We start from the raw sequence: 26,669 nt of genomic DNA, 5'->3' as shown, positions 1-26,669 counted from the left end.
ATTGTGTGAGTCAATAACCTTTACCTGTGTTGTGCAAGTTTTAGATCAAGGCGCAGCAAAGGGAAGCGTCTCAGGCACAAAATAAATTGCCGCGTGACTCGGGTGTGCCAAATGTCAGCGGCGGGATGAAAAGCTGTCATAACAGGAGGGGAGTTAAACGAGGAAGTGGGTGAAGGAAGAGCTGCGATAAAGTATTGCGAGGAAGGTCGGAAACAAAAGAAAAGAAAAAATATGCACCGAGGGAGGAACGGAAATTCTGAATTTTGTATGTGTAATGAGCATAGACTAGCATAGAATTGCGGTAACCATGGCAACGTGGCGACGTGAACGCAGACTGTCGATGAGCTCAACAAAATTGTCATAAGCTAGTGATCAAAAAGGACAATCTGTCTTGGATACATGTAGGAAATGAGTTTCCTTCGCGAGGTGTGGGTGCTCACCTTCAGACGTAGGGTGAGGAGCTCGGGCACCTGAGAATCAGCTGAGGTGGCTCGGGGCACCTAGTGTGGATCGGAGTAGAACTTTATTTGCAGATTGGTGCCAGCAGACACGGTGTGCAGTCATCAAACACTGTGAAAACTAAGTACAAATACACAATATCAGTTCCAAGATCAGGAGGCAATAGGGTGAAGCACACAGCTGTCTTATGTTTCTTTTTTCTGAAGCTAACGTCAAAGTTCGAAACGTGAACAATGGAACGATGAACATAAATCCAATTACATAGGTAAAAGCGAAGAATGTTTACTTTTGGTATGTCATGAAATATTGTCTTGAGATTCGGGACTTACAGTAGATGCTTTCGCCAAAGTCTCAGGACTTCATAGTTTAATTGTATGTGACATTGTCTTAAAATGGGTTTGCCTATAAAGCTCAATGACATGGAGATGATTACTTAAGAGTGTATGCAATTTAAAGGCTTTGTGACATGGAGAAAATGATCTAGGTGTACACCTACAAACTTTATTTGCCGGTTAAAATGTGATATCTTCCGTGCCTTCAGCACAACCTGCTCCATCTGCAGTCTGTGTGACCAATTCCAAAATCAGTATTCCCAGGTGTGAACTCTGTAATAACGACTGCCTCGTGGGCTCATACACCAACTGGGATAACACTTTGTTTTCCTTGCCCCTCAGCTGACGCACTGCATGAGTCCGAACAGCACGAGCTTATCCACGGCTTCCGGCCAGGCCTGTCACTTGAAAAGCCGACATGCAGAAGACCCACCTCGGCTTCCTTTCAGCTATCACAGAGCGCAGGCGTTTGGCTTTCAATAAATTAATCGTTAATCAGGCTCTCGGTTCTTGCCAGGATGGTGACACTAATTGACTCCAGGTCTTCTGCAAAGTGAAAAATAAATACCGCTGTTAATGATACCCCGGCGACTGTATCCCATCGTGGCGGTGAGATCAAGCAGGCCCCTTGTGTGTGATAGTTTCCAGTGTGCCAGCTCCCACGTGAATGTCTGTAATCACGCCCGAACAAAGCAAACAACAATTGCGGTGAATCCCCGCGAGGACATCGAGATGGAAGAACTCGATCGTTTGCTCTGGGAAGAACGCCACTCAAGTGCCAGGGCAAACTTCAAACGCACGTCTGGTGGGAACAGTTACGAGGGTCGACCACTTCTACCTCGCAACCGTTCCCTCCAAGACCGACAGTTCATTCCATGATTAGCATACAGCTTTGTTACCTGGCAGTCATTTTTGCCAAGGACTGCCATGGGTTCTGCGGCAATTCTGCAAGGCTGTGATTTACAGAGGCAGATGGCAAAACAAAATCAATCATGCATAAACCTCAAGCAATCCAACACTAGTGGGATAAACCAATGAGGGGGATTATGGGTTAACAGGGAGATCAGCAATATGAGGGCTATAGTGTGAACAAAGAATCGAGTAGAACCATTTCCAACGCAGTCCCAGTGGTTGTAATTTAATAGAAACTCTTGGGCATCATAAATACAATCCTTTGTTTAAAGACATGTTTTTCCACATCCACCAATTTTATATAGCACACACTTGTCCTCATTAGGGTTGGGGGCGACCTGGAGCCTATCCCAGCTGACCTTGGGCCGGAGGTGGGGTCCACCCTGGACTGCTTGCCAGTCAAACTCAGGGCACACGTAGACAAGCAACCATTTACACCGATATCCAATTAAGAGTCTTCAATGAACCTAACGTGTGTTTTTGGAATGCGGGAGGAAGCCGGAGTACCATAAGACTGAAGAAAACACACATGAGCACAAGCAATCTATGCAAAATTCACACAGGAAGGCTGCTGCCGAGATTTGAACCCACAACCTCAGGACTGTGAGACAGGTTTGCTAACCACTAGGAAACCGTAATTGTCATAAATTCAAGATGATATTAATGAAGGGCTTTAATGCAAAGTATTTTGATTTTTAGTGAGCTCTTGACATTTTGTCGAGTTTCGGACATTGATGATTTTCAAACTGAATTCACCTTTTTCAACCCAAATTTGAAAAGTCCAAAATCACTCAAGCGTAACATTGAACCACTTGATTTTTTTTTGTTTTTTCTGTATGTTTTCTGTTATTGTTTATCATACCTGTTAATAAATGTTTTGGCAGGGAAAACAGTAAAAATGACCATTAATGGGTAGTAATTATATTTTGGCATTAAAAATAATAAGTCACAGAGCTTTTGCATACCATTTGTACCATTAAATTGGTAATAACCAATGCTGGTAATTCAGGGCAGTGATTCTCAAATTGTGGTACAAGTAGCACAAGTGGTACATAAAAAAATAATAAGACAAAATGTTATAGGGGCTTCAACTTTGATTAATCCAGTACAGTACATTTGTAATTTAACTTTGAAGTACAATATATTTGTGTTTAATCATTTAAATGTAACCATTTGTTTTCAAACATTTAGGTGCAACTTTTATGTGCAAGATATATTTTGATTGTATCTTCATTCAAGTACAATTCTCTACTGTAGTTTCTTATGTTTAAACGCAGTGGTAATGTTCAAAGTGCATCATGTTACAGTGGCTAACAAAAAGGCCTACCAAGCTCCTTATTTGGTGCTACTTGGCTCGCTAAGTATTTTTTTGAGGTGGTTTCTGGTGTAAAACGTTTGACAACTACTGATTTAGGGTAACTGTGGCATAAACCTTACACTGGCAGTTGGTCTAATAAATGTGTCAAAACAGTACACAGTAATGACTGTAAGAATGGAAAGGTTTCTAAGTACCTTCTGGATGTACTTTCTTCAAAATGTGCAAGTTTAGGCATTTTCGTTGAGACGTCTGTTGTTGTTGTTGTTGAGGTTTTTTCAAATGAATGCAAATTTGGATTTATATCCCTCGCCAGACATCAACAACAACAGTTGACATAGTTGTGACTGACGTTAACGACAACGACCCTGAGTTTGACCCCGCGCCCACCGCTAACTTCACTGTCCGAGAAGAGGAGGCCAATCTGCTTGTGGGACAAGTCAAGGTAAGTTTAACACACATTTTCGATCCCTTTTTCTTCTTTTTTTTTTTTTTCCCCCTCGTGCCATCGGTATGACCTTACATTTCATTTTCACAGTTATAATTGGATTTTTACGTCATAATTGATCATCATACTACAGACCATGTTATTTGTGGTTAAAATGAATCATCCATGGTTTAATGATAAAACCATGAAAAGGCTACATGAGAATGAACATCTAACAGCCACTAAATTGTCGATAATGCCATCAAATCAATTGGTCTTTTTTCCCTACAGAGTTACTACCTCATTTTGCATATTAATAAGGAATTAATCTCAAAATGATGATGAATAATACAATGGATGAGGTCATCTTATTGTACATATTTTCTTTGGTGCAGATATCCAAAATGGTGTTCTCTTCATTGTCTTATACTGAATAAAATTATTGCAATGAAATGCTTCTGTTAAGTATATATCGATGCATATTTCAATCCAGATGATCAAAGTTCAGGATACACTTCAGTGCCTACCCAATGTGGAATAAAACAAAAACAGTAAAAGCCCAGATGATTAGGTTAGGGGCAGCAAGTGTAACTGCTCTGTAAACAAATACAGTGCAGCTCAGCCTCTGGCGAGCGACGTCATGGTCAGCGACCCCTAGTGGCATTTAATTCATTCACTGCCGTAGACGGCTGTCCAACTGTTCACTGAAGTACATTTTCCGATGGGTATTCATGGAGGAGGGTCTCATCCAGCTTGTCTGTGAATATCAGTTTGTAAACCACCATAATGGCCAAGAGATCCCTGTAGATGGCGGCACTACATCTTGTTTTATAGTTTGTGGTTTCACAAAAGCAAAAAAATATTAGCGTCAGTCATTGTTCTGCCTGTTTTTTTTTTAAAAGCTTTTCATTTCAATTTCAATTTCATGAACTCTATTCCTGTTCACACACACACAAAAATCAGTTTTATATTTGTCTGTACAGAAAGTGAACCGAACCTTAAAACCAAGATACAACCAAACCGTTATAACTCTAATGTCAGGACTTGCCCTTTACTTGGAGTACATGTTCAGATAGATCAATAAAAAAAGAAGAGGTCCTCCAGGTAGTTTAGTCACTCGTGGGTCCCCAGCAGCCTTCAATTATGATAGTGGCGCAAAGAACTGAATGGCAGAGTCATTTTTCTAGCAGGGTGTTCCATTGCATTTTGTGTGTGGTCCTGGCAGACTCTCTCCTGCGTTCAATTGTTTAGTGCGTCGAACAATACATGCCTAGTAAATAGACAGTCTTAAAAAAAATAAAAATAAAAAAAAAACACGGAGTCACTAAAGCGAGGTACACATACTGACAATAAGGCCACATTTTTGCATTTTCAAGTTAGGAGAAGCCTAACCGTTGGATGTCTCTGAAAGATCATCCGTTTTAGCCAATTAGATTACACTGTTTGCACTGCTAGTACCTTCATTTTCAGAGGCTCAGAATGATTTGGCCAAAGTGACACCAATTTAATTAATACCATTATTTCTTAATATTTGGATGAAAGACAAACCTTCTGAAGGCAAAGAAATGGAATATTCTTTCATGGCTGAGAATAGAGAATGCTTTTTACTGACTGAAGACAAAAGTGAATTGAGCAAGACCCACAGTTAATGCCATTTTTGTGAAACCTCTTTGACATTAATGTTGATACGAGAGGAGACTCAGGATTTTGAGGTAATTATGTGTGCATTTCTAGTTTTCAATACACCAGTCTACCGGCAAATGTTAGTTTATGAAGTGTGAAATAAGACACTAAGCAAGCCCTGTTGCCTTCTGACTCTCGTCCAAGTGCGTCCTCACAAACGCAGCCAGCAGCTGGGTTGGTGCTCGTCTCCCCCACAATCCCCTCGCCTGCTTAGCCTCTCCGTCCCAGTAAGTAAGCCTCGCATGCTCAGCCTTTTCGAACTACAGTGCAAAGTACATTAAAGCTGAAGACATTGCTGCAACCCCCGTATGCACACGGCAGTGCCGGAGCCGGAGATGAGCTTGATCAAAAGGGCTTTTTTTCTATTCTCCACACGGCGCTCTTCGATAGCACTTTTTGCTCGCATAAAGACACGACGAGGTGCACCATATGGAAAAGTCACTTCAAAGCAGCCACTCAATCTACTACTGTATAAAAAGTCAAGAATGGCGGCTTTGTGTGCCCTCCATGCACTCATTCAGCAAGGGCACTCTCCATAAGACAATGTATAAAGAAAGTACAGTTCAAAGAAAACGCTGATGCTAAAATCTCAAGGAGAACATTAAACGCCATCACCTAAAACTTTACAATGCGTCAAGGTGGTCATACACTCCATTTTTAACTACTGGGTGCTGATTTTTTTTTTATTCTTTTTTTTTTTTACTTTGTAGAGCACTTAATAGCTATGGGCATAAAAACATGCCTGATTAAAACTATTAAACCAATTTGTCCTACAGATCCTTAGGAAGGGCTCGTCTTATACAGTATAACCAAAGCAGATATTCTTAGAATGAATCTTTTGGAAAAAAATATCCATCCCTTCGTGTTTCCATTTTCTGTACGGCTTGTCCTTATTAGGGTTGCGGCTGAGCCGAGACAAGGTACACCCCGGACTGGTCGCCAGCCAATTGCTGGGCTCGTATAGAAAAACAAGCATTCACGCTCACATTCATACCTATATATGGACAATTAATCGTCAATGAACATAACATGCATGCCGAAGCCGAGAGTCGAGACTCGAACCGCAGACATGCGAGCCGCTGTTCTGTCTTAATTTTATTGCATGCACAGGAGGACCTTGACTTCCAAATTTCATTCCGTTCAATTCTGTGACCAGACTCGCAACTTAAATCACTTGTATCTGAAATCAACTTTCCCTTTTGAAATTAGAAATACCATCAATTCTTTCCAGCCCCCCAAAAACACACGAAAAACAGCACTCTACAATATTGTATTATATAAACGCATACAGAAATAATATGACGGATAAAAAACTGTGACGAATTAAACGCTTTTCGCGACATCACTTAGTCTTCACTACACTACTAAATTGGGGGCAGTCATAAATCAGGGTGCCACTGGATTGATTATTTGGCATAATTTATTTACCACAAATTATTCACATCATTGGCATTGCTGTTAGTGAGCTGGAATGAGCACGAAATCTTCGATCATATTCCATAAAACTCGGTGCACAGGCCGAGGGAAAAAAAACAATGAATGTTGGTACTCTTCCAGGAGTCTTTTTTTTTTTTTTTCTTCACTTCTTTATCATTGCACAACATGTTTTTGGCATTTAATTTCTCAGTGAATGATGTATGAATATTAATGGCTACATTCAGGCATGAGCGCACAGGAAGTTGGTGTACGATTTGATGCGCTCAACGGGCAGGACTAGAGATTAATTGATTGTTTGCACTGGATTTGATCTCTGTCAAATATTTGCCTCGAACATTAAATAAATCAAGTTGCACTTAAAGGGAAAAAAACAGTGCCTCAATTGAACCAACAATAACACAATGAAGTTTTGACTTTTTGCTTTTATTTAAGATGTTTCACAAAAATAAGGCATTTACTTTGAGGAATTACGGCCATTTTATGCAAGTACCTCAATTTTCCGGAGATTTTTGTAATTTACAATAAAATATAAAAGCATGCTTTTCACCAAGGTTAAGACCTCTTGGAATTAAAGCTCAAAGTCTACAGTTCAACAACACCTTGATTACTTAGTGTCAATCAAAATCTGAAGGACCAAACCACTTCTTTTTCTTTTTTTTGGTTTTTTATTGGATGCTATTGACTTGAAGAATAGCGTGTTTTCCTATCAAGATGAATTCAGCGCACGTCCCTTGTGACGAAAAGCAGGCGTTGCATAACCAAAGTGTGTTGCCCTTTTGAACCAGCGCGCAATTCGTCACAAGGACTCAAACGAGGATGAGAACCCAAATTGCGCCAGCGTTGTTTCAGCCGGCGTCTGTATGCTGTGTAAATATGCAAGGTGTTAGAATGAAAAAACCCGGCTCTAATGGATCGTGTTCTGGATCAGCTCAAACACAAAACAGCTGCTGTCAGCCTCCAGGCAACCACCTTCAGTTTTCAATGTGTTGCTCATTCGCAGTGGATATTTATTGCTTTCCACTATTAACGGTCCATGTAAATAGTGTTACTCACAATTTACGTCTGCCGGGTCAGGAGGGAAATGAGGTTATTTATGACTTTTGATGTATCCCCCCCCCACACCCCATATGATAATGACATTAACATCATTAACAGCTGACAATAAAGCCGGGTAAACGCATACCGTTTTTCAAAAATGCGCTTACTTCTCTTGTAATGGGCAGTGTTCTTGAGATGACCGACACGGCACACGACACACACGATATCTCCATCGACATTTGTGAGTCTCCTACTCCATACCAGATTGTTGTAGTACCAAGACTGACCTGTGAGAGGAGCCTGTTGCCACTGTGCACGGAGACTGCTGCTAAATACATCCATCCATCCATTTTCTGAGCCGCTTCTCCTCACGCGGGTCGCGGGCGTGCCGGAGCCTATCCCAGCTGTCATCGGGCAGGAGGCGGGGTACACCCTGAACTGGTTGCCAGCCAATCGCAGGGCACATACAAACAAACAACCATTCACACTCACAGTCATGCCTACGGGCAAGGATGTGGGAGGAAACCGGAGTGCCCGGAGAAAACCCACGCAGGCACGGGGAGAACATGCAAACTCCACACAGGCGGGGACGAAGATTGAACCCCGCACCTCAGAACTGTGAGGCTGACGCGCTAACCAGTCGCCCACCGTGCCGCCGCTGCTAAATACAAAGTAGTAAAAAAGAGTAGTAACCATGTATATTCATGGTATGCCATTCCCAAATTCACCTAATCACAGATTTTATTTTTTTTCCTGGAACCTATTCTCTGTTATTCACTTAAAACTAATAAAAGTATTACTGGGGCATCATCTTGTGAGATCTTGGTGCCAAGGAACTATGTTGTTTCGAGTTGAGGAGATTCATTTAGATAAATGTAGTTGTTTGCTGCCATCTTGTGGCATCTAGTAAAGGAAATTTTAAACCTTTTTAGGGGGGGGGGGGGGGGGGGGTGGTCCTGATTTTCGCCCTTTGCTGCAGCGCTAGTTCAATGTATCTGGTAACTACATTCAGGATTTTTGGCCCTAACCGTTTTCTGAAGAAATCTGAGTGAAAAAAAATCCCACACCTCAGGATAATCTTTTAGCGATATCTGATCAGGCCCTTGCTGACTTTGATCATAGCAAAGGAAAATTGTCAAATTAAGCCTGATTGCCTATGGATGTGTATCTTTCTGTTTCCCATCACAATCGTGGAGCCAGTGAGTTGGCTGAACACGGTATTGACCACATACATCGGGATTTGCGATCATAAATATTAAACAGGTTTAACGTTTACGATTGTCAGTCCTGACTGTTTTCTGAGCTGATCGGGGAGAAAGAATTTCTCTTGACACACCTTACACCAAAGGAAGTTTTCTCAGGGACACCCAGTAATCGGACCTTGTTAACTTTGTTTGAAGGCTCAAATTAGGTCCGATTGTTGGTATGTACCTTTCCTTACCCGATAATCCAGATTGTAGTTGACACGTAGAGTGGTTTCAAACAAATGCAGTCAACTTTGTACAATGAATTGCAGTCATTGTAGCAGCTCACAGTGCAAGCTGGGCAACATTTTAATGACAGTGCATCTGGAAATAAAAGGGGTTTCAATTTCAGATCGTAGATCATGTGATTTAGAGGAAAAATAATTGGCAAGCACATCTCACATCTACATCTATTCATGTAACGAGTAGACAAAGGTAATCATTTATCTTCCTTACAGCAAAGCCCCTCCGTCTTTGATCCCCGCAGGCCACAGATCCAGACGCAGGGGCGAACGGCCAATTGGGCTACCGCGTCGTCAATCATCCCGACTTGTTTGCAATCAGCGCCAACGGCAGTATCTACACCCGGGTGCCGCTTGATCGCGAGCTCAGGAGCGGCTACGAGCTGGTGATCGAAGCCTCCGACGGGGCCGCGGACCCCCGGCGGACCACTTTGATCGTCATGGTGCAGGTGACGGATATCGACGACAACAGCCCGTTCTTCTCGCAGCAGACGTACGCGGTGAACGTGCCCGAGAACAGCCCCGTCGGAACCGTGATCCTAACGCTCAGCGTAAGTGTTTGTGTGTTTGAATCCTGTCTGCCATTGGCCGATGTATTCAAAACTTGGAAGAAATGTTGCATGATTTAACACAGCTTTTAATTTCAATACCGACTGTTTAGAGGAGGGGTGTCTTTTTACTGAGGCTGGAGGCACTTGAGTTTTGTGTTAATGAAAGATGCTAAAACCAATTTCAAATGCTGGGAAATTACCCAGTTGTACTTAATTTTGTCTGAAAATGATCACACATTCCCTCTTTGCCATCCACTGTGGTGGCAACCTCCATCCATCCATTTTCTGAGCCGCTTCCCCTCACAAGGGTCGCGGGCGTGCCGGAGCCCATCCCAGCTAACATCGGGCAGGAGGCGGGGTACACCCTGAACTGGTTGCCAGCCAATCGCAGGGCGTGGTGGCAACCTGATGACTATTAAACATCTACTGAAGTACGAGTTTAATTAACTGTAATTTCTCGTGTACAATATGCTCTTTATTTATTTTTTGCTAGGGACGCAAACTCTGGACAACACCCATCCAAATAGCCGGGACAGTGAGTTAGAGCAAAGTAAAGTTAGAGAAACCATGTCATTGACAGTATTTGTTTAAGTAATTGAATTACAGTAAGTTAGCACCCATTATTTCTGTCATGTTGTAAAGTTGATTTGACCTGCACTTAGGTCAGTGGCCAATCCTTGAATGACCCTTAGAGGTCATTGATGTTTTAGCTTTTGTCTAAAATACTAAAGAATAATTTTGAAGATACAGTACTCCGTATACAGTACACAAGTATATACAATAAATGAACAAGTCATGTAAATAGACACATTGCTTCTTCTTGTGATTGAATCGGTGCTCGGTTATCGTTTTTTTTAAACTTGCTGATCGGTGATCGGCCCCAAAAATCCTTATCGTGTAAAGCCTAATATATATATATATATATATAAAATATAGAGCAACACAACGCTTTTGTAAAACCAGTGGAGTTTGTCTTTGGGTAGATTTAACTAAGTCAAATGTCACTGCACATTTTCCCCTCGCAATGCCGGCACGCGAAAGGAAACATCAGCTATGCAGAGCAAACGGAGTGGAGGGATGAGTAATTGCTGGCATATTGTAAGCGACAATTTCTGCAGCGGTAAGGAAGTAAGCGGGGAGAAAGTGAAGGGCGAATGGTGAGTGAGTGACGCGAGCAGCGTGACATTAATCTGCCTCAACTGAGAGTGGGCAACCGCAGTGTGAGCGGAAGACAATGCGATTGGTCGTACCTCCGAGGATACTTTGAAATTGAAAGGGAATGCATAAAGCACTCACAGATGCATGTTGTTGCAAATGATTCATGTTTGCTAGTTGTAATTCCATCCCGTCTACACAATATACAGTAAAGTTTACTGTGAGGTATAATAGAATTTGCATGTGTTCATAATTTATGAGCCTATTGACCTAAAACGGCAGCGTGAATATTCATTGTGATCAGTGCTTATGCATATATGTCTCAAATATATGCATCTCTCCTCTGCAATGCCCTTTACTTGAACCCATTTTTTCCCCTTCTACATATGATATAGACCAGTGGTTCTTAAACTTCCTACAGCAAGGACCACCTCGAAAAATACTTGGCTCTCTAAGTACCGAAAGTGTTCATCAAAAATGAGACGTTTTATTCCTAAAAGTACATTTCATATTACTGTAAGGCAGTGTGTCACTGTTAGCCACATTTTGAATGTTAACACAGCTCTTAAATATAAAAACAACAAAAGATTGGTTTGTCTATTTGACCTCGACGTTTCCCAGCCTTTTTTGAGCCGAGGCACAGGTTTTACAGAAGAAACATCTATGGCACATTGCCAAACAAAAACGTCAGAAAAAAGTGGCTACACAGATTAATTATAGAGCTTCTGCCATCTTGGCGAAGCGCGTTTAGTTGTTCCGCCTGTCGTTATATGTCGCTGGCATCGATGCACGAACAAAGATACATTACTTGTAAATAATAATTTTCGCATCAAAGGAAGTTGGATAATTTCCTGCGGCACAATTGAGCTCAAATGACAAACTGGGCTAGACAACTTATTCGTCTCACCAATACGTGCCGGACAATTGTGTGCTTCTAACATTGGGTGGAAAGAAAGGCTGTTCTCCACCATGCCCGCCTATAGTAGGCAATATGTCACCATTATGTTTCGTCGTTAGCAGGTTCCATGTTCTGATGTTCCGTGTTCACATTCCCTGTGCGGCAGAATATGCGGCGGTGTTATATAAATGTGCCTCCAGCTTGTGTAAGTGTAGAAAACCCTCAAGCATGTCACTGAGTAACAAACACTGGCTGCGAAGGAAGTTGCGCCACAGTTCCTTCATGACACACTGATGCAATATTGCCTCCCGAGGAGCAAAGCAGAATTGCAAGCTTTTGTTTTCACACTGTAACTCTTTTGCTTGGATTCCCCCTGCCTCCTGCTCCTATCTGCAGGCTACGGATTCAGACCTCTTCTCCAATGTCACCTACCGGATCAAATCGGAATCGGCCCGCCAGCTTTTTTCCCTGAACGCAATCACTGGAGAGTTGGCCGTGCTGCAGACTCTGGACTTTGAGGATCTGGCAGCTATGGGAATGGGAGCCTCATACAATTTCCAGGTGGAAGCTGTCGACCAGGGAGGCGTCACGCCCCCGGGGCAGGCTACCGTCACGGTTCGCATCACGGTAAGAACTCCCTGACATTCATCGTCGCCGCAAGCTCTCAGTGTGGTGTCACGTGTTTCACCCAGAAGACCTAAAAGTGAGGAACTTTCAACTCAACTCAACTCAACTTTATTTATAGAGCTCTTTGAAAAGCAACTGGAGCTGAAACAAAGTGTTGTACGTAAATACAGATTGAACATAAAACACAAAATACTCCTACTACTACTAATAAGAAATAGAATATGCTTTTGAAATAAACATATTTTACAAACATAAAACCAGTCAGGTACATTGAAACACTCCTGCAGTTGCCGCCTGCTGTTCAGCTTGTGACCCGTTGGTGGTGTCAGGTGTATCAACTTGTGGTTAGATTCCCCAAAGGGGGGGAGTGAAGAAGAGTCGTATAGGTCTGCGACTGTGCATTTGCTTCGCGCGGTTTTTCTTCTCTCAAAGGTCTCTTGCAAACTCTCTCTCAGTGTTTAGTATGGTAATGGGTAAACTATTGCCACAAAGTTGTACTTTTCCCAAGAGGTTTTTTTTTCTTCTTCACAGAATCAAAAGGATGATACAAGCATTTCAGCTATGAATTTTTTTACTTTTAACTCCAAAACAAACAATTTAATAAAACATGCTGGTACCCAAGATGCACCTCAGCCACGACTAGTCCGCCCGCCTTCTTATATATATATATATATACTTACTTATACTTTAGTATACTATGTATACTTACTTATACTTACTTCTATACACACTTATGGTTCTAAGTTTTGATCATATTTTCACAGTAGGGATGCATCATCTTTGTGCCTGGCTCACAGGACTCACAAGCTTTGTGCAATCAATGACGATGTTTGGTTTATTCAATTCTGGAGATCTTGCTGGATTGGACAACATGCTGAGACACTTATGTCACGTCTTTGGCATTGCTTCTAAATGGCCATCTCAACATAAGCCCGCATGGCTCAATATTGCATGAATGGGAGCGGACAAGCTGCGCAGTGGAGTTTGTCCTTCAATAAGGGTAAGCTTTGTTGCCAGCACTCAGGACTTGCGTTTGATTGGCAAAAGCAGATCAGTCCGCCGCCGATTACAAACCACTGTCTGTTATTTGAAAATGTCAGACATTGAATCACACCGGCGCCTCTGTGACGAGAGCTGGAGCTGATTCTGCTTCTGGTATAACATCTCTGGAGGGCCATATGAAGTATCTACCGTTTGATTTGCTTTTCTATTGTTTTGTTGTGGTCTCATTCGGGAGGATGCTCTGTAGTGCAGATTGTCCACGGCGTCAGATTTAACTTCTTTCAACTGGAGTGGTGATCACACTAAAAATGGATGGTAGTTTTCTCCTGGAGGACGCGTTTATAAATCATGACTACCCAAGACTCTGTCGCAACAATTGTCACAAGGCAGATGAGCCCGAAGAATTTTTTTATTTTAGAGTTGAGATTGCAAGGTTATCAAAACGGCATTCAAATGCACCACAAACATGCAGCACTGACCTATTCTGCATTATTAGCAAGGAGCTTGTTGTTTGAAGAAGTGATCATGCCCTGTGGATGACGAAACTCTGTTGTGCTAATGTGGACTCTTACTTTCATGCCAGATCAAAGTCTGTCGTGCTCATGTTTTTGCCAAATTTTCCTTTTAGCCAAACACAAATGTGCCATTTTCCACTGCACAATACCCGGTTGTCTTAACTCACTAGTAATTTTTTTTCCATAGGCACAAAACAGGTACTACCAGAATTTTTTTTCAAGTACATTAGCCTACCCCATTGCTGTAACTGTGCTCTAGATGTTGCTGTATCATACTCCGCAGTCTCCACTTTGCTGCAGTGGTCCGTCTTCTTGCTGCCCTGAGTCTCTTCTTGGATAAAACCCAGTCTCGGTCCAACTGATGCGTTCAATGCGCCGTGGTTTTTGCAATTTTCCTGGACAACCGAGCCCACTGAACTCGTACTGTGCAGTGTAAATGTGGCATTTGCTGAAGTATGTTTCTCCTTCCAGTAATGATCTTCGTTTATGTCGTCTCCCATTGTTTTCAGGATATGAACGACTTCTCCCCCGTCTTTAGCCAGCCCCTGTACAAAGGCATGGTGGCACCCAACGCCGAGAAGGGGACAGTCATCACGACTGTCTTTGCAGAAGACCAGGATCCACCGGTGAGTATATCATTTCGGAACCCATGATAAATGACATGACCCGGATGAATGAGAATATTCACAGGCAGGTGATTAACTGCTGAGCAGAAATGGTGCGAATTCCACATCGGTTCTGAATCCTCTCAGCTGCCTGTGGCCCCTCTACCTCTTAAAGGCAGCTTCTATGTTCACTGTTGTTTTGTTCTTTTCAATTTTTGCTGCTTAACCGGAGGTGGATTATCCATCATATTTCAGCAAAGCTCCTGAAGCTCAAGGAAACAGGTCAGCGCAAGGCTTCGGGGTTGTGCCCACGAGTGCACGGCAAATGTATGACACCTTGTGGGTCACATCTTCTTTCTCTGATTGGTTGTTTTTCCTCAGGCTTTTCTTAAAATCAAATTAGAAGTACAAGATGTTTTTTTTTTTTCACAGCTCATTTTACTAATGTACTACTGTAAGTATACTGACAGTTTTAATGTGACAAAAAGTGATTTTTTTTTTTTTTTAATTGCACACAGCCCCTTTAACTTAACATTCATGCACTGAAAATTGTCTATCCCTTTGCAATCCTACACTGGCTCCAGCTCCCATTGCGACCCGTATAAGGACAAGCGTTATAGGAAATGGATGGATGGATATTTGAAGGGCAACCAGTGGGACACATTGTGCTTGTCGGCAGCCGTGCAATTCTATGTGGTATTTGTAATTAAAGTGTGCCGTCTATCTTCACGCCACACACTTGAACGTTCCCGCAAGCCTGCATGCTTTCATTTGGGTACCCTCTGTATGTACGTGTTTCCATTCTGCCTCACCAACTCGGATTGCATGAGTCACCAGCCTTTAGCCTCTGACAGTGACATGCCTTAGAAAATATACATGTATTTTTTATTTTCATTTTTTTTTCACACTGTGGTATCAGAGGAGTTTCTCCCAGGAGTGGAGCAATAATGACTTCGGTCTATTTTCCTCTGGAATTCATCTGTCACAAAGCAAAAGTTACACAATGCAGTCGAGAATATGTCTGGCACAATGGTTACAAAACGCTGTGCTAAAAAAGCATTGCATTGAATGAATGTTCTTTGTCATTCATTACAACTAACCTTTTATTTGGCACTCCTTTCCACCTTGATATCAAAATTGTGACTTATCGTTCTTGGAAGCTCATGAGTCACAAGGTAGTCCCCCCCCCCCCCCCCCCCCCCCCCTTCTCTTTAAGACTTTTTTTCAGTTTAAGGTTTAAAACACTCACTGACCTCCTCGTGCTGCCCTCACAGCTTCCACCATTCTGGAGCGCCTCAGATTCCACAACCTTTTATTATGAGCAGCCCTTCATTGGCTTTGTACCTTGACAGCGGGTCAGTCTCACCTGAGGACATAAGAGTACCTCTCAGTATCACAAAGACTCACTCAACCACTCTAGCAATTTGGGATTTTTTTCAGTCTATTGAGAATGCCTTAGCCTTGATGTTCCATTCAGCCATCCATTTTCGATACCACTCTGCGCGATCAGAGAAATTGTTACACCCTACATAGCAAAAGAATATTTGACTTGTCAGTCAACGGTTAGCGTGATTGGCATTGATCAGGAATTGACTGTTTGCCAAAAGAGCCATTGATGAAAGCTTACTGTCCATCCATTTCTTTTTTGTGGAGCCCTTGTTCTCATTAAGCTCACAAGTAAAATGAAGCCAATCCCAGCTGATTTTGGGCGAAGGGCAAGGTACAGCGTGGCGTGGTCGCCAGCCAATCACAGAAATGGTTCCTAGCTCTCTATTTACTATTAAAATCACTAAAAAACAAAAAGCAATAGACCTATGCAAATGTTGCAACCAGGGGTGCATGGCTAGCCTTGTTAAGATTGAAACTAAAATGGGAAACTGAACTTTTTAGTGACTTGTATATAAATACAGTGTTGCCTTGAGATGAGTGTAATTTGTTCCGTGGCCATGCTCTTAACTCAAAAGACTCATGCCTCAAATCATCTTTCTCCTTTGAAATGAACGGAAATGTCATTAATCAATTCCAGCCCCCCCCCCCCCCCCCCCCAAAAAAAAAAAACAACAAAATTGCAATGTGTTTTTAATAAGTAGCACACTATAGTATTTACTTTATAAAACACGGTAATAACATAATTAAAAATAATGTAAAGAATTAAACCGTTTGTACATCATGATTCATTCATTGTGACTTCTGGTGTATGTGAATTGGCCACTGGGGAGCATTATAATAGTCATGCAGACACAAACGAAGAAGACATTAACAACTACCGTGTCTCAGTAAACCGCAACATTCGTCCAGGGCGTACCCCGCCTCCTGCCCGAAGATAGCTGGGATAGGCTCCAGTGAGGATAAGCGGCTCAGAAAATGGATGGGTGGAAGTTCGCGCTTGTGTTGGCATCCCATAGTAAAAGACGGCGGGTTGAGCAGTTCTGCCCCCCAAAGCAGGCAGGGAAATTCTTCATCCTTTGATATTTGGACTGAAGCATGTCACGCATGTCATTAGGAAAACCTGGAACTGTTGTAATTTGTGGAATAATTGCATAATCTGCCTTAATTATCTTGCTAGCGCCAACAACAGTAACTAGGCTAAGGAGCTAACATTATAATATTATCCCACAACAAGCGGCATTATTTTACGGCTAATACATTTATGTTTTTTACCTTGAAGCATATTTTTGAGCAAGTCAACTGACTACATGGACGACCGCGTAGCTTTACCTTAAATTTGAATCCCCTTTCCTCTGCCCAAGGCGTACCACTGTACAAAAACCTTTTCAAAACCTTCTGCGATATGAGAACACAACCTTCCCCGAGCATGCCAACGTGATCAGCGTACACGAAGAAGGGAGGGTGTGACTTAGAGCAGGGCTTTGACTGACACACCAATTCGATTTCCTAACAGGAGTGGACTAACCCAGTCTCTTACTGAACTGAGGCTCAAAGCATTCTATTGACAGAGTGCCTTTCAAAGGCTAATGTAATATATATCACAACCAGAGCATGCACTACGTCTCTGTCAAAAGTTCCTAACAGTTCGGACCAGCCCTTTTACCTTCCTGGATAGACAAATATCTATGCTGCTTCACGTCTGGAAAAGTGATGCTTGTGATGTCTAAAGGTGGACTTTGTTTTCATCTAGTGCTTCATCACTCTGAATGAGATTACCATGGAGAAAAATGCTCCTGAATGCGTTATTCCTCATGTCTGGGGTTGAAAGGTCTGTTATTTATGACTGGGAAAAAACAACAACTAAATATTGCAGCAGAAAGTGTACCCCTGCCATTTGTTTGAGAGCTGTCCTTCTTTTCCTGGTGTTCAGAAATGCATGTTTAATAAGATGTAATGTTGTTGAGCTCAGAATTAGATTTGTATTATTTAGCGCTTCCCATTTGATTTCACTACGTCAATTAGATGTGAAGCCATCACAGCTGCTTTTATGAAGTACTGAAAATCTATGACTTGTGTGTGTTCACCCTGGTGTTATGAATCATTAAAAAAAAAAACAAGTCAAGAAAAAAGTGTAGTATAGAGAAGTGGTGTCTGTTTTATAGTTTAAAATTTGGTAATATTTTTGAGTGAGGAAAAGAGTTATTGCATGTTAATGGATGTATTTTTTCTGGCGCTGCCGTTGTCAGAAAATGTGCCACGAGTGTAGTCGTACTCACGTTGGCACACCCCGCAGTAGAGGGGGGCAGGGTTACTAGTGTCATTTTGCATGAGACAGGACCACCTACAATAAACAATGTAAAATGCTGACAAGGGAGAAAATCAAGAAAAGCAATGTTGTTTAATATTAAATACTTTAGACTCTAAACTCATTTCTATTGTGAATCAGATGTTGCTGAACTTGCTAATCTCATTACAAAAGCTAAATATGTGGCTCATAAAATGCCTTTTTAGCATTTTTGGCGGTGTTAGCTGTAAAAGTGAAGCCTTTTGTATCTCCAGAATAAATGGACAAATGCAATGTAATATAAATTATAAACAATTACTGTATGCTTTGGACTAGTGAGGCTAGCACTCCAGCAAGTAATCAGACTCTGCTACATGGATGCTAAGTTTGCCTCCTTTTCATGAGCTAACTAGCTATCTTCGGCTAATGTTTTTTATTGTTTGATTGGTTTCCAATACCACACACGGTAACATAAAACTCACTTCTCTCGCAAATTAATTGTTAGTTCAACTTGCATAATGTTTATATAAGGTTGTAACCACATTTTCGTGCTTCTGTTGTGATTTCACGCTGGGGGTGCTAATCTCATTACAAACTGAGGGGTGGATCAACAGATAAATACAGTATATGGCTCATAAAAGGCCTTATTAACAGTTTTAGCAGTGTTAGATGTAAAAGATGGGCTTTTGTATTAGTGGAATAAATTGATAAATCCACGGCAATGTAAACTATAAACAATTATGCATTCGACTACTGGAGTTAGCGCCCCAGCAAATACTCTGACTCAACAAAATGGAAGCTAAACTCAGTACCGTTCTGTGAGCTAACATGCTATCTTAAACTAAAGATTTTTACTTGTCTGACACACACACAGATTCAAAACTGAATTTTACTGTGAATTAATTAATCAATTTAACTTTCATGGTGCGCATCGTCAGGGATCTTTAGCATTTTCAGGAAAGCAGGGATAATCTCAAGACAAACCACATCTCTATTTTTATTTATTTTCAAGTACAGTAGTTCTAATATTATGTTGTATATTTTATCTTGCACATTTTCTTTTTGACTTTGTAAGGTGACCTTGAGAGCCACGACAGTTTGGCCTTGTTTTCACTGATGATCTACGCATAATAGAAGAACAATAATGATAGCGTAGCATAGCTATAGCGTATTTGATTAGAAAGCAAACTATAAAATCGTGAGCTGACGAGATTGCGCTGGCTAGAATATTATGTCTGTGTGTAATGTTTACAGACCGAAGCGGCTGCTATTATGGTGGTTACGCTACAGTGCAAACGTTATTTCTGAGTTTCATTGTTGATCCTCTCTGACATCTTTTCCATAGTCCTGCAAACCCCCTCTGAGAATTCCCTTAGGTTTCCTAACCCCTTAAAGAGAAATGTGTTTGAGAAAAATCCTCCTCGGGGACATGTTCCTACTTGAGGTTTTTATCTCATCTCTCTAGCCTCCAGGCTGACCAGTCCCCTTGGTAACAGATCTGCTCAGGCAAAAAAAAATAAAAAATCAGTTCTGTCCTTAGGGAAGAAAGTGTGATAAGAAAAACTATGAAGATGATCTGTAATCAGGAAGTGTGGTTAATCTTAATCACTGCTAAAGTGTCACTGTTAACGTCCGGGGCCTACTAATTATTAATGCAAGTGATTTATTCCGGGGACTCCAGGGGTGAAGTGTTTCCCCTTTTTCAATAAATTTCAAAAGAATAACTCTGAATTCATAAATAACATTTGATTTATACAAGGCAGTGCAATCAAGGGCTGACCATCAAAATGAGGCAGTGAAAACAACAGCAAAAAAATATGAATTCTTAATTATTTTTGTTTGTTTTTCAAAGACTATTCAGGAGTAGTTTCCTATAGAAGAAGATTGGAAATAATCCATTCAGAAGTCAAAACCTTTATTTGCTGCACAGTCACATTTTAACTTTCATAACTGTCCAGTGTGATCAATGGAACCTGTTCTCAGTTTTGATGATGAGTCACGCTGCACATGAAGCTGAAACCGCTAACTTTATTATTGATGATCTTTTAGTTGACTTGCTGTTGCCATATTGTACTGAGCAGCCAGGACAAAAAGGTGTGTGCCTCCTTTCCTACGTCGCAGTATGTTCTGGTACTGTCAAATTTAAAATTTGAATGAATTGAATTTTAGGTTCCACATACAAGGATAACACACATTTGCCCTCATTTGCAATTCTGAAGATCCAATTTTGGTGATAACTGTGCTCTATAGTCCAACAGTTGCTATCGTTTGAGGCTTCTAGCATCATTTGGTGAGCTACCATAATCGGATTTCATGATTTATTCCCCTTCCTTGTCCCTTTGATTTTCAGGGCACTCCGGCCAGTTTTGTACGCTACAGAGTGGACCAGGACAGGTCGCCGTACAGCGGGAGCATCTTTGATGTGGAAGAAGTGAGCGGAAGGATCGTCACCAAGGTCAACCTCAATGAGGAGCCCAGTCTTACCTTTAAGGTGAGTAGACGTTAGAATCGATTAAAGACGGACGGATACAATGTTACTGACTTGAATGTTATTGTGTTCTTGAATGGGCATCTTTTTTACAACCCCAATTCCAATGATGTTGGATGTTGGGATGTTGTGTTAAACATAAATCAAAACAGAATACAATGATTTGCAAATCACGTTCAACCTATATTTAATTGAATACACTACAAAGGCAAGATATTTAATGTTCAAACTGATAAACGTTATTGTTTTTAGCAAATAATCATGAATTTAGAATTGTATGGCTTTATTTATGTTTAACACAACGTCCCAACTTCATTGGAATTGGGGTTGTACATTGATAAAAAGTTACAGTGTACAGACCACATTGTGTCCAAATATCCAAAAACAATTGACAGTTGACTGACAGAACCTGAACACTTCTGGTTAAACTGAAATGGATTGAAATTGCCCAAAGGGAGAACAAAAGTCCAGAAATATCCAACCTCTCATGGATCGTTTGGGGTTTATTTGGGACTGCCAGTGGTCCGAGACCACCACTAAAGGAATAAGATTGTTTCTTCCGAATTGTCATACTCAGTCATTACTGAAATGTAAATTAGCAGACTTGATTTAGGAAAAATGAACTGGCAGATGCAGTCCCGGGAAGTGAAACATGCATGATATAGTATTATACCTAACCTTGGAAAAACTCTCTAAAGTGGACAACCAATCAAAAAATGGGATGTTACTAACAGAGGAAGACCAACGCTGAAGATTAAATATCTGTTTCAAACAGCTGGTCGAAAAAATACCAGTTCAGCCTTTCCCGTTTTCAATGTCAGGCTCCTCATCTAATGCCAAATATGGCCACTCTGTTTCTTTCATACATTTGTAAATTTGACTGTATCGGTGCCTCACCAGCCATGAACCTCACTGGACGTCATTGCTCCATAGTGATGCTTCCATCGGGACAATTTGGGGATCAGAGTGATATCTGTGTACTAGATGACATCATTTTTCTATGGCGTTTACGAGCAGTGGTTGAACATTTGCACCTTTTTATACAAAGCCATCATCCCAAGGTGACCTAGCCTGTTTAGTTTTTTTTTTTTTTTTTTTAAATATACTGTTTATTTTCAAAGAGCGAAGCAGGTGTTCTGGGACATTTGGTTCTAATGAGGATGTCTGGGATGCTACATTGTGACAAAATGTTTCCTCTTTCTCTTTTTCCCTCCTAGTTGTGCTTGTAAAATGAATTATGTTGGATGTTGTAAACAACATATAATATCTGACTGTGTGTGTTTGTCTGTGCGCGCACGCACGCAGTTGTTTGTCATCGCCTTTGACGACGGTGAGCCTGTGAAGACGAATAGCACCTTGGTGGAGATCACCGTCCTTCAGCCCTCCCGCATTCCCATCTTTTCGCAGGAGGAGTACAGGTAAGTACGTTTATTTTGACAATTCAACATGCTTCAATTAATATTTGCCTACAATGTCAAATATTTACATTGCTTTAAGTCCTTTCATTTGGGATTAATGATGTCCAAATTTGAGCAATGCATAAAAGTCCCGATTGTCGGATGTCTTTAAAATATTATCCTAAGCAATTCCCCTGTGATGTGGAGTGTGTTAAGAGTGATTTTTCTTCTCCGAACTGCTCAGAAAACAGTCGGAGTCGGACAATCGTAAATGTTAAACCAGTTCTATATTTATGATGGCAAATCCTTGTGTGTGGTGAAAACCAGATTTGTCCGATCCACAGACTCAGTGATTGTGATGTTAAATGGAACAATATTCAATTAAGAAGCGACCTGAAGCTTGTGCAGTTGACAGAAACATGTCAAGGTGCAATTGATTGTGTTGTGTTGTGTTGTCCTTCTTCTATTTCTTCTTCTACCACTACTCTTTCTTGTTCTTTGTATTATCTGGCAGTCTGGATCAGGGGTCGAACAGACTAGCCGACTAGTCGACACGTTAACTTTACCAATGACAATTATAGCTTGACGTCGATTAAGCTGCAATCACGTTTTGTCATTGACAACACAGACGCCTCGCTGTAATCAACAGGGGGTCGGCTGGCGTAGCAAACTAGCAGCAGTGACTCAAGCTTGCGGAAATATTTTATTGTCTTTATTTTAGCGAGGTGTTTGTGTTTGGAGGTGAAACTGTGCACAGCAGTTGAGAACAGCAAAAATGAAGTCAATGACGTCATCGATTAATCTACGTCGACTCAACTGTCATTACCATAGCGTCGTCTACAAAAAAAATCTGAAGTCGTTCAACCCTTAGTCCTGTGGCACCCTGCTGCCTCACACAGTTCTGTCTTGGTACTACGGCAGAAATCTACTTGGAGAGAAGAGTTTTTTTTTATTGTTGTTGTCTGTGGAGATATTGTTATGCAGTCGGTGTGGTGTGCTTCGTTGGTCATCTAAAGCGACGGTCCACAACCATGGGGCCACAGACAAGTACTCCTCCGTGGGCCATTTGGAACAGAGAGACAGAGCGAAAAAATATTTTACGGATAATTCGAGTCTGACAGAAGTTTTATTTTGAAAATCAGGTGCGTCTGTACACGTTAAACCATTTGTCAACAATGACTGAAGAACAAACGTTTTTGGAGCTTTTCTCAGAGACGAGCCTACAACTTCCAACAAAAATATGTATTTATTTATTTATTTGTTTTGGGGGGGGAGACAGCAGTCCTACTTAAAATACTCGTTATTCGCTACAGGTGAGTAAGTAACGTAGATGCAGGGTGTCATAGATTCCCTATTACCCCAAGTTGGGACTGGATCGTTGAAGAGAAACAAGCGCAGGGCTCCCACTAATTGCAACAACTACAGTACATCTAACACATTTACCACATTTAACACATTCTCCAAAGAGACTATAATTTAGCCTCTAACAAATAACACAGCCAATGTTGGCCTTCAGGTGCCTCACCACCATTGTGGCAACTGAATGTAATATTCATGAGGGTGAGCTAACGACTGTTTTTGGCAGGCACAGACCTCTCAACAGTTGTCGCTTTGCATCCCAAAAGTGGATAAATAGTTGGGTTTCCACATCAACACTCAGGCTAGAGTTGTCCAATTTAGCCAATGTGCACAAACTGACGAAGCCTGCTCGGAGCAGAGGTGAAACGTCTTCTGAGACAACTAGAGAAGTCCAGTTGGCCGGACAGTCAAAATGTTACTTTGTGAAAGCAGTCCGTGGCGCAAAGAAAGTCGGGGATTGCTGATCTAAAGTACACCACACTCTCGAAGAGCACTAATAACTCACATGCAAATGTTTTCCTCTTCATGTGTTGGGCCTCTCACATTTTAAAAACCGGTTAGGATGTACCCCGCTTTAGTTTATTAAGAGGCTCTTTTGGCAGGATTAAGCAGCGACACATGTCAGAAAAGGCAATACTCATCTGTATTTCTCAGGCATGGTGATGGGCTGCCATGTGAGGCGGTGCTTGTCCAAGCGTGGTCCGACAAAAGGCTGATGTTGCAGTGACTCAGAAGGACTCCACGAAGTGATTTATAATTAAACTACACATGGATTATTAACTTTCCAGCTGCAGCGGCTTTGATGAACTCTCTCGTTATGTGCGAGCGCTGGCTTCGGCAGCATGTAATATGCTGCGTTGCATACTTGCAGTGGACACCTGTCTGTGGTGATTCCCAGAAGGCTGAGGCACTGGAGGACTGATGGCAAAGTTGCCTCCGACGGGGCTTAATGGGAGCGCTCGTTTTAAGTGGATTGATTTACGAGCTTGTGTGTCAGTCGAGCCGCCGTTAACAGAAAATTGCCATGCTATAAAGCCTCGGATTGGCAGGCTGAGGCATGCCACAGCTGTCAACACAATGACGGAGTTGTGTGTGTCTGTTGGCAAATATGCCCATCTGATTCGCTCTTGGGGATTTTCTGTATAGTTCCCAGTCGCGATATTAAGGATTAACCGCAGGATCTAATGCCAACCCACATAAGAGCTGTACAGTGGACCCACGCATACTTGCGGTTCTGCAACCCGCGGATTCACCTAATTGCTGAATTATTTCTTTTTTTATTTTTTTCGCCCACATTTTTTCTAATTTTTTGGGGTGGAATATCTTATCTTATATATCTTGTGTCTACCAGGCCTAAGATATTTTCCTCACAGGCATGTATAAAATGTTTGGTTGCATCAGCAAATGGCTAGCTTGCTAGCTCATGTCGGCTCTCCAGCTCGCTATCCATTTCACCTTTAACGGAGCACGTCTTTGCCATTAATCCAACCAACAGAAAAGTTAATGAATTAACCATTTCCTCAATGATCATGATAACTGTATCTGACTTTCCACCGTGTCTATTTTTGACTTGCCTTTTGAAATACATTTTGGCGGGCTTCAGCCTTACCTCACGTAACATCGTCGTTTCGACTGCTACCCTGTTTTCTCAACCGCTCTACCTTGGTCAAATGATATGTAAAGTATTACTTTACTTGTGGTGCCATTGGAGTTGCTGCCACCCAGAAGTATGTGTAACATCGTGGTGATAAGGTCTATAAATCCTGATCCATTCCCACCCTTCCCGCCCAAGTTGCTCAGCTTTATTCTTCCATTGATAAACATGCACAGCGGTATCACTGCTCGCCGGGTCACCGATCGTCACTTTGCATGGCCGCGCTCATCCGACTCTCATAGAAGGTCGAGACCGGAAGCCTGCGTGTCCGGGGGAGCTGCGGGACCGGCTTAGACAATGCTGAGCGGTCGCAGCAGCTGGCCCCGGCTGCGAATGATGAGCCATGAAAAGCATTAGCCAGGTGCTGGAGCTTCTCCTGCCCAACCGCCGTCCCTCCTGATGTGGGTGGCCAATGCTTGCTCTTTTGAACGGAGAGCTAGCTCATCCCTCACCCGGGCTATTTCAACCCAAAGAGAACCAGCCGCGACCACAAATCACTCTGTAAATGTCCGGAGAAGCTCACGTCTGTCACCGCGCAGGCAGTAAATTACATGAGCAATCAGGTAAGTTTTGCCCCCAGCTCTGAGGCACACAATCAAAAGGGCTCTGCTGGGTTTTGGCCGGCTTAATGATTTCTGCCCGGACTTTAAGGTCGCTCCCGTCCATCTGTCAGAGAGAAATGAAGGCCTCCCAGTCATTGTTAGCCACAACAAATGCCTCCGACCGCTGTTTATGCTGTAGCCATTTGTTGCGGAGCTTTTGTGATCACAGCAGCATGAGCTGTTTATGGAAGCAGCTCATAAAAGAGAGTGCAAACAATCAAGTGGAATGCGTAGCTGTTATTTGTAATTGTCTAATGACTTTTAGAGGATAAAGGCGCTTGTTTGGGATAGATGGCTCAGATTTGTCTACCTGTATAAATGCACTAACACAAGTAATAAAAACATGACATTCCATGTCCTCTATGTAACACTGGCCAAGGATAAATATACTGTATGTACAGTGGGTACGGGATGTTTTCAGACCACCTTAAACTCTTTGTTATATTGCAGCCATTTTTTAAAAATCATTGAAGTTCATTTTTTCCTCATTAATGTACAGACAGCACCCCATATTGACAGGGAAAAAAATGTAATTGTAGATATTTTTGCTGATTTATTAAAAAAGACAAAACTGAAATATCAGTAGCCAAGAGCATGCTGATAAGCATGCAAACAATACTTGGTGTGCTAGCAATGCACAATTAGCATTGCGCATAATATCTACTCAAAATGTATTCTGTTCGCCAATTTGAGTGCATAAATGGTCATGAATCTTCAATATTAAAAAAAACAAAAAAACAAAAAACAGAATATGGAGCTTCACATTTTTGGAGAAAAGTCTAGCCGATGCCATTCTAGTCAGTAGAGTACATGCTATTATAATATTATGCCAGTTCGTGCACTGCACATAAGCCTCCCACAGGCATTATGATACGAATGTTTTGGGAAAAGTGTCAGATTTACACATAATATGGTTAAGGAGCTTCATTTTCATCTTTTCCTGTCGCTCTCTTGTCCTCTCAGCTAGCAATCTACTGCCCTGCCATTGTATTATGAAGTCGTCCAACGTGCTATCAGCTGTTTTGATCGACATCTCCCTGTCCTAGGGGAGTTC

The 26,669-nt window shown here is 41.8% G+C and overlaps 1 protein-coding gene and 1 long non-coding RNA gene across 9 annotated transcripts in view; one reads left to right on the top strand and one right to left on the bottom strand.

Moving 5' to 3' along the window:
• LOC133485628 (uncharacterized) overlaps positions 1–18,187 on the bottom strand; it is a 33,307-nt gene extending 15,120 nt beyond the window's left edge. Inside the window, exons 1-4 of the long non-coding RNA XR_009790740.1 lie at positions 16,710–18,187; positions 15,696–15,808; positions 1,225–1,337; positions 441–579 (exon numbers count right to left, since the gene is read on the bottom strand). This is a non-coding gene — a long non-coding RNA (uncharacterized LOC133485628). The remainder of the gene's footprint in view (positions 1–440; positions 580–1,224; positions 1,338–15,695; positions 15,809–16,709) is intronic.
• Positions 1–26,669, top strand: part of LOC133485627 (protocadherin-15-like) — a 215,984-nt gene that overhangs the window by 136,562 nt on the left and 52,753 nt on the right. For all 8 annotated transcript variants that reach the window (XM_061789632.1, XM_061789631.1, XM_061789630.1 and 5 more), the window contains 6 exons: positions 3,335–3,463; positions 9,335–9,640; positions 12,090–12,320; positions 14,347–14,463; positions 20,466–20,606; positions 21,909–22,021. In XM_061789632.1, the coding sequence (XP_061645616.1) occupies positions 3,335–3,463; positions 9,335–9,640; positions 12,090–12,320; positions 14,347–14,463; positions 20,466–20,606; positions 21,909–22,021 (1,037 nt within the window). The remainder of the gene's footprint in view (positions 1–3,334; positions 3,464–9,334; positions 9,641–12,089; positions 12,321–14,346; positions 14,464–20,465; positions 20,607–21,908; positions 22,022–26,669) is intronic.

This window comes from Phyllopteryx taeniolatus, chromosome 11 (assembly GCF_024500385.1).
Source record: "Phyllopteryx taeniolatus isolate TA_2022b chromosome 11, UOR_Ptae_1.2, whole genome shotgun sequence".
NCBI classification, from domain to species: Eukaryota; Metazoa; Chordata; class Actinopteri; order Syngnathiformes; family Syngnathidae; genus Phyllopteryx; species Phyllopteryx taeniolatus.
This window is presented reverse-complemented; position numbering and strand designations above follow the sequence as displayed.